This window comes from Sphaeroforma arctica (assembly GCF_001186125.1).
Source record: "Sphaeroforma arctica JP610 unplaced genomic scaffold supercont1.618, whole genome shotgun sequence".
NCBI lineage: Eukaryota > Ichthyosporea > Ichthyophonida > Sphaeroforma > Sphaeroforma arctica.
Genome location: NW_014039940.1, coordinates 45,704 through 55,270, shown reverse-complemented (window position 1 = coordinate 55,270; position 9,567 = coordinate 45,704). Strand labels below are relative to the sequence as shown.

At 40.5% G+C, this 9,567-nt stretch overlaps 1 protein-coding gene across 1 annotated transcript; it reads right to left on the bottom strand.

Annotated features, from left to right (window-relative positions):
* Window positions 1–310: 310 nt before the first annotated feature.
* Window positions 311–9,541, bottom strand: SARC_07650 (hypothetical protein; the record flags this gene model as incomplete). Its single annotated transcript, XM_014298407.1, has 8 exons — window positions 9,388–9,541; window positions 8,727–8,791; window positions 7,050–7,129; window positions 5,582–5,764; window positions 4,497–4,615; window positions 2,816–2,952; window positions 1,393–1,470; window positions 311–460 (listed from the first exon to the last, which is right to left on the bottom strand). Coding segments are annotated over exons 1-8 (896 nt in total), but the record flags the coding sequence as incomplete, so codon positions are not given.
* Between the last annotated feature and the right edge of the window lie 26 nt (window positions 9,542–9,567).

Here is a 9,567-nt window from a genome sequence, read left to right as displayed (position 1 = left end):
GTGTGTGTGTGTGTGTGTGTGTGTGTGTGTGTGTGTGTATGTGTGTGTGTGTATGTAGTCTATATATAAATCAATATATAAAACGATACATAAAGTATTGATACCTTGAAGTAGCCAAATCGTCTAAGAATAGCTATTCGCGCACATCCAAGAGTTTGCTAGTCTAGTGTGTCACTGATACTTCTTTTAGAATAAATCTTAGAGTTGTACAGACCATGAACCAGTCTCGCATACAGGAATAAGTACACATGAATATAGAACGTCAATATACAACACAATATACAACTCAATATAACAAAAATATTGATACCTTGGGGTAGCCAAATCGTCGAATAATAACCATTCGTCGTCGAGTGTACGGATGTAGGCCCTATAGTGACCACTGCTCATTTGTTGTCCCTGGTGACATACCAGAGACATCAGCTCCAGAGTGTACGTCTGGGGTGGCATTGATTCGGCACTGCAGAGGACAGTGCGTACCCGTTAAGGATTTGGGGGTGTAAGGTTTTAGGGGGGCGTTTAGGGTTTGGGAACGAATGTAGCGAGATGCGTTAAACTATGAATATGCGGCACGTCTGGTGTGGCTGAGATGCAGCACAACTACATATGGATGTGTGAAACAGTACATGTGCCGAACAACAGACACACCCACGGCTACATATTAGTCTTATGATACAACACGCACACCCACTGCTACGTTTTAGTCTTAATGGTACAACAGACACACCCACGGCTACATATTAGTCTTATGATACAACACGCACATTCACTGCTACGTTTTAGTCACAATGGTACAACAGACACACCCACAGCTACATATTAGTCGTATGATACACCACGCACACCCACTGCTACGTTTTAGTCTTATTGGTACAATAGACACCCACAGCTACGCTTTCGTCTAATGGTATAAAACACGCACAGCTACGTTTCAGTTTAATCATATAACAGGCACACTCACAGCTACGTTTTAGTTTAATGATATAACAGACACACCCACAGCTGCGTTTCAGTTGAATGGTATAATAGACACGCCCACCGCTACGTTTCAGTTTAATGGTATAACAGATGCACCCACAACTACGTTTCAGTTTAATGGTATAACAGACACGCCCACAGCTACGTTTCAGTTTAATAGTATAACAGACACACCCACAGCTACGTTTCAGTTTAATGGTATAACAGACACACCCACAGCTATGTTTCGCCTATGGCACAGCAGACATACCTGTTGCACTCAACTTCATATCTCGCACCACAACTGGATCACACTATCTTTTACCTAGACATTAATCAGATCTCAACGTGAGGTGTAAAACTACCAGGGTCTTGGGGGGCTTGTATCCGTACCTAAACGAGGTTTTTGAATGTTGAATACCTATCTGAACCCACCTGACAAACTGGCTGAAGTCCAAGGAAGTAGGTATTTCTACCCGCCTATCCAGTCGACGCGGAATGCCTCCAGCATTACTGTGAACAGCAATATGCGAACATCAGTACAACAGCATGGAGTGTGTGTTGATTGCAATTAGACCATGAAAACATTGTATGTGTTGTGACTGTTGAGTAACCAACCACCTGTACACAGCGGCGACAGTATACTTGCAGCGCGTGTGCATGTATGCGTACTGTTACATCGATATAAAGATCTACGCACATTAGTACTATGAATTCTTCCATCGATATACCGATCTAAATATAATAGTATTATAAACCCTTACATTGAAATAAAGATCTCTACACAACTTTACTATAGTACGATATAAAGATCCATCCTAGAAATATATAGAAATCTATTCACAATAGTACTATACATACATGAATGCAAACCGTCTAAGGCTTTTTAAATCTTTTTGACATATTAGTAACGATTGAAGCAAGTTGGAATAGTAGCAGACTACGCAGCAGTTACATTTTGTTGTTAATTAATGAGTAAAATTGTAAACGCTTTCGCGACAAAAATAGGACACCTCATGCCCACACATATATATAATACCTCCATTTAGAATATCAACATACACACGTATATATAATACCTCCATTTAGAATATCAACATACACACGTATATATAATACCTCCATTTAAAATATCAACATACACACATATATATAATACCTCCATCTAGAATATCAACATACAAACGTATATATAATACCGCCATTTAGAATATCAACATACACACATATATATAATACCTCCATTTAGAATATCAACATACACACGTATATATAATACCTCCATTTAAAATATCAACATACACACATATATGTAATACCTCCATTTGAAATATCAACATACACACGTATATATAATACCTCCATTTATAATATCAACATACACACATATATAATACCTCCATTTAGAATATCAACATACACACATAAATATAATACCTCCATGTAGAATTTCAACATACTTAGATATGCGTGTGCATACCAACGGAGGATACTATACTTCGCTCTTGGCCTACTTGTAACACTTGCAGTAGGTTGCAATGATAACACTTCGTACAGATTGTGTCGTTCCCGTATTTCCCCTCAATACGTTTGCTGTCGTGGAATGACAGCGAATGTACATGTACAGGTACACATCAGTCGATATGCGTCCTACTATATACACATTCACAGATATAACAACGCCATGTACAGGTACACATCAGTCGATATGCGTCCTACTATATACACATTCACAGATATAACAACGCCATGTACAGATACACATCAGTCAATATGCATCCTTCTATATGCACATTCACAGATATAACAACGCCATATTCAAACGAGTGTACAGTGATACATCTCTCGTGCGGCCTACCTGTAACGCTTGAAGCAGATGGGTATAATGATATTCTGGGTGGATTGTGGATGCTGGCTATTGCATTGTACGCTTTGGCTGTCGTAGAATGGCAGCGAGTGTAGCGTCCTCAGAGCCTTTACCTTCGTTCGCTTAATCTGCGCGGAATAACAATAAACCACATGGCATACGAAAGAGATGAGATGAGAAACACACGGAGCATGATGTGAACTGTGGCCAGAGAGTGTGAGGAATATGAACTATGGAAAGCCGAGTGAGGGAATTGATAGACCTGAAAAAATAAACGTACCAACGAGGGTTCATGCGATAAACCTTAAATTAAGACAAAAACGTATGTGACGGGTGAAAGCATTGTGAGGATGGGGATAGGCCGAGGAGAGATGTGATCACAAGGAGTTGTCAGTAAGAGGTATGGGGGAGTTTAAAGCATGTAAAAACATTAAGAAGGAGAGATGCGAGGTGTAAGAAAGAGTACGAAAGATGTATGAGAGGAACAATGGACTTGTAGGGAACGTAGGAACCAGGAGTTGCCAGTAAGAGGTATGGGGGAATTTAAAGCAAGTAAGAGAATTAAGAAGGAGAGATGTGAGGTGTAAACAGAGTACAAGAGATGTATGAGAGGAACAAGGGACTTGTAGGGAACGTAGGAACCAGGAGTTGCCAGTAAGAGGTATGGGGAGGTTTAAAGCATGTAAAAACATTAGGAGGATCCTGTGAGGTGTAAGCAGAGTACAAGCGATATATGAGAAGAATAAGGGACGTTTAGGGAATGTGGAAACTATGAAACTGAAGGCGATCACAAAAGGTGTAAGCGAAGCATGGGCAATAAATGATAAGAGAATCACGGGACTTCAAGAAATGCAGGTACTATAAGAAAAAAGTGTGGATTTTGAGGAATGTGAGGAATGTCCAATGTAGAAGAGAAAACGAGGCGTGTAAGGGAGAAAGTAAAGGATCCCGAGGAATGTGACGAGGAATGTGTGAAATGTGAGAGGATCATGCGAAGTGTCAGGAAGAAATGAGACGCTTCTGATAAGTATCCAAATAGAAGAAATGTGAGAACAAGTCATGAGGATAATGAGTGAGGGAATAAATAAATAGCATGAGGGATGGGGGAAAGGTGAGTATCGTGAGAGGATGACGATAAGGAATGGACGAACCAGGACTTTAAGTTTATGAAAGATCAGTGAAGACTTTTACGGTATGCTACTATTGCGGCGACTTTCCGTGGGCCATTGTGCCAAGGTATATATGTAAACCTCAACATACATAAACCACACATGGACATATATGCATACAAACAAGTAGCTGCAGACAAAGGACAACCCGTATGCGCCCAAAATGGATCCAATTTGGCCCCCCATATTGCATTCGGCGGTGATATCGCGTTGACATAGATGTATATATATTTACGTATAAATTTACGTGTGTATATATATATATATAAGTATAGATATTTACATATATATATTAAGTACATATATTACGTATATATAAGTATATGAAAATGCATACACATATAATATATTTACGTATATATATATATGTATATGAAAATACATGGACACATACTTCTACATATATTTGCAATCTCCACTGCATGATTCTGTATGACCAACACACACATACACGCACACCATACACTAACGTATGAATGTGTATTCACACACGTATAACTCACCGGATCACCCATCTTGTCGCACTCCACTTCACGCTCGATATCGACCACGTCCTCGCCAAAATAGTGGTTTTCCAACACATCCACCAGTTTAGTGGGCCGGTCACAGCTGTTGTCACCATCTGCATCGAATACAGCCAACTCAAATCGCGTCACATAGCTCCACAACAATTGATATACACTTGAACTCCTATTTGGGCTGTTATTTTGTTGCTCTCTTGTACACTGGATATGAATCGATCCAATCGGATTTTGTGGTATGTCTAATAAAACACTGGTGCACACATTTGCCTGAATATTTGAAATTGATAGATATAATAGTCAGTGTCAAGTGGTTGTCAGCCGAACACATCAGGAATACTCTATGAGCCGAATTGCTCAACGCCCACTATGCAGTTCACCGCATACATACGTGATAGTACATATATAGTGCATAATAGTACATATCAGTATATATATATGTATATATACTCATATATACGCAATATAGCCACTGAACCCACACTGATATGCCTTTCTTTCACCGCCCACTGACATAATGCACACTAGTATAACATACTTTCTGAGAAAGTGCTGGCTTATACGATACGTTCGTCCGCTGACCTTTCATCGTCACAGTCACGTACGCACACATGCGATTTTATACCCACGAAGATACGCTGACCTATAAAATACGTTATATCTATAACCCACCATCGCCAATGACACGTACGTATGCACACAAAATATATCTACTGCGACCACACTGACTTGCAGGACGCTTTTATTCACCACACACACACGCGCGCGCTCACAGAATATATATCTTCTGAGTCAACGGTGCGCTGTCTCTTTCATCGCCACTGCCGCGCACGCACCCATGCATGATATACTACTAAGACCACATGGACTTGCAAACGATACTCTATTACCAGCCTCTGACTCACACGCACCCATGCATGATATACTACTAAGACCACATGGACTTGCAAATGATACTCTATTACCAGCCTCTGACTCACACGCACACAAGTATGTGGACTATACCTTCCGAGACTACGCTAAGCTGCAAAATCTGACCCACACGCACACACGTATGTTGACTTTACCTACTGAGGCTACGCTGACCTGCAAAATGCTCTCCTTGACCAGTGTTTCATCGCCACTCGAGTCCATCGCCCCATGCACCATACGGTACTCCATGGGCAGCAGAGGACCGCCCAACCGATCCAACAGCGTGATCAACAACTCACTCGCATCCTGCTGACCGTAGCTGTTGCGTTCGCCATCGGCTGTGTATGACAGTAACAATGGGCACTATGTGGGTTATTACACTGTGACTCCATGAAAGAAAGCGCAACCACCGGAGAGTGTACAGTTCTTCCGAAGTACATGTACATACAAAACAAGGGAAACTATGAGGAGTATAATGTGATCTGATAGAATTTATGCGCAAACCGCAGATATTGTATGGTTTTCCCAACGTACATGTATTTACAGCCTAGTAAAAACTATGCGAATTTCAACGTGATTTAATACGATAAAAGCACATCCGCCAGATAGTGTATATTGTTCTGGCATAAATATACGTACAAATCAATGGAAACTATGCGGGTTCTTTATAATGTGATCTAATAAAATACAAGCGCAACCCGTGGATGATGTATAGCTGTTTGGGCGTACATATATATGTACAGACCAATGGGAACTATGAGGATTGTAGTGAAATTGAAGTGCATACTTCAAACATCGTACAGCCGTTCCGAAGTAACTATGCATATTTATCTCAGTCACTTGGACTCCCATTATTATCTGCGTTAGACTCGCATAGTGCAATGCTGACCACTCACAACACCCGTTCATCACTGGAGATGAAACACCTCGCAATAGACTACATAGAATACTACTGCCATGCGTATGCGTGCTTGGTTGACCAAATAACAATCGCTACCGTATATATATATATATATATCCTGTTCAATATGTTCTTCTGATTGAGTGAAACTTTACTCACTTATACAACTGCTATGTGCCTGTGCGTATCTATCCGTAACCATACAACAACTATATGTTTACTTAAAGCTTCGCTTGATAGAGTTAGTCTTTATCTGCTAATATATCCAGTAATCAAGAACAGGATTCTACATAAGCTTATATACTCGTACTTGATGGCGGCCATGTCATTATCCATAGATTCTCTTGATAGAGCAATCTTCACAAACTTACATTTATGGATACGTAAAGGCAGCGATCTGCACACACCCCAACACTCCTACATGCTGCGCCATATGACTAACTATGTATTTTCTAGATAGAACCAATTCAAATATATCTAAATTGGTACGCAAACTTCCATACCTATACCTATTGGTCGCAATATGACTACGAATAGATAATTATTATATACTTTATCGCACGTACTTGTAATGTAAATACTCAAAGACAGACCACAACTGCAAACGTACACATCTTTACCACCATAGAATAACATATAGATTCACTTGAGAAATGAATCTTCACTACTTGGATAGGAAAATAAACACAAAAAGTGACCTATACACACTTTCTCTTGTATACCTGTAGGCCAGTTGAGTGTGTGCAGTACATCCAGAAGTCGCTTCATCTGCTCCTTCGTTACAAGTCTTCCATTTCGCAGTCTGATGTAAAGGTCAAAAGTGTCACTGTGGGAAACCGAATGCTAACCATCGATATAACTTATCGCTAAGTATCAAAGTTTGCAAGGATTGAACATCACTCGAGATCCTATGGAAAACGTTTGTCAGATATCTAAATACACAACTACGGAAACAAGCGGAGCGATACGATGAAGGTAGGTAAAACAAAAAAATTCATATGCACTCTTGTGAATGAGAAGTGTAATTGACCTTGCTCTAATCTAAGATATCTAAATACACAACTACAATAACAAGTGGAGCGATACGATGAAGGTAGGTAAAACACAAATTAACGTATGCACCCTTCTGAATGAGACGCGTAGTTGACCCTGCTCTAACTAATCTCTGTCAGTTTCGTCATGCTTCCGCCGGCACAATACCAAATTTGCCTTGCTTGGTCTGGCGATACTATCTACCTGCGGGCGATATATGCTGCAACTATATCTCCAGTTGATATATTTGTATATTGCACTATGTATTGGACTCTGTGCATTAACCACCGTGTATGAAACTCTGCGCACTAATCACTGTGTATCAAACTCTGTGTATCAAACTCTGTGCAGCAACCTCTGTGTGTTGAACAATGTACAATAAACTCTGTGTGTAAAACGCAGTGTATTAAACTCTGTATATTGCACTCTGTATTAAACTCTGTGCAGTAACCACCGTGTATGAAACTCTGTGTATTAATCACTGTGTATTAAACTCTATGTATTAAACTCTGTGTATTAAACTACATGTTTGAACACGTGTGTATTGAACTCTGTGTATGCACCCTGTGTATCAAACTCTGTGTATTGAACTCTGGTATATTAAGCTCTGTGTATTAAACTTTATGTTTGAACACGTGTATTGAACTCTGTGTATGCACCCTGTGCATCAAACTATGTGTATTAAACTCTGGTACATCAAACTCTGTGTATTGAACTTTCTATATCAAACTCTGCATCAAACTCTGTGTATCACACATTGTATATTAAACGCTGTGTACTAAATTCTGTGAATTGTGCGTGTTGAACTCTGTGTGGCAGGGTTCTTCAAAGCATGTGACATATACCAAACTCCCGCTGACGGATGCCATACGCCGTAATCCCCATAGGTGGGTTACCGTAGGTCAAAGTACCTCCACCATGGTCATGTACCACAACGCAACAAACACAGGAATCTTTGGCCCCACTATATCATGGTCGATATCGTTTTCCTGACACAAGTCTATTTTATTTTTAGTTGAGTGTGTGCGCGGGTATCAAGGCGCATAGATAAGAGCCTCGAGCGACTCTCCACCCACACACAACAAAACAAGAGCCCCCACGAATAAAAGTATACTAAACACGACTGTACACGAATACAAACAACACCGTTATACATACAATAGCGCGAAATAGTAAACGTGAAACGGGCAAACCAATAAACAATCAAATTCGTGAATAGATACATCTATGGCAAAGGTTTGCGGCTCGCGTTCTCATAAAATAGCCAACAAAATCAAGAACCTGGCATCCTTCATCACAACAATGCCGTGCTATTTATAACTAGTGCGCCCTAACAATTACGACTAAGATGAACCGTGTGTGCTTACCTGTTGACGACAGTCAGAAGCTCGTGTTGAAGACCACGAATGCGTGGGTCTTCCATATCTCTGGTCTATGAATTTCATGAGTATGGGGTTTAGAGCTATGACTTAGGTTTCGTTTCATTTCATGAGTATAGTTCATGAGTATAGTTCATGAGTATAGGGTTTAGAGCTATGGCTTGGGTTTCTTTTAAAGATGGGACAAAACACAAAAGCGGCGACGGTGAAAGGCGGCCACCTCAACTAAACACCGTACTCAAACAATCGTACACTATGACCTGAACATTTTGATATTCGACTTTGCGGTGTTGAACTCCATGAAAAAACAAACTAGATGAATATGAACGCCTGGGAATCGAATTTCGAGGTGATCGACTATCGTACAGTACACACCAGCAGGGAGTCGGAGGTGGTTAGGGTACAGGACTTCACCTGAGCTCGCGTTGCCGACTCAATACACTTTTCTGACCATCATGTACTCTGTAAGCACATATATATATATATATATATATATATTCCCACACGCACATCCACAAAGATACAATACATACACACATGCCCTTATATACACCTACGAAGATACAATACATACACACATACCCACACACGCACCTACAAAGACACACATACCCACACACACAATCCTACGAAGATACGTTGCACACACCAGCAAGGAATCGAAAGTGGTTAGGGTACCGAACATCGCCATTAGCACAGAGTCGAGGTAGCACGTGTTGCCGACATTTTCCATTCCCTGGTAATTCTCGGGCGGAACGGTGGTAGGTGGCAGCACTCGACGGTCCAGTAAGCGGGCCTCCTATGAATTCAGGAATGTATATATATAATA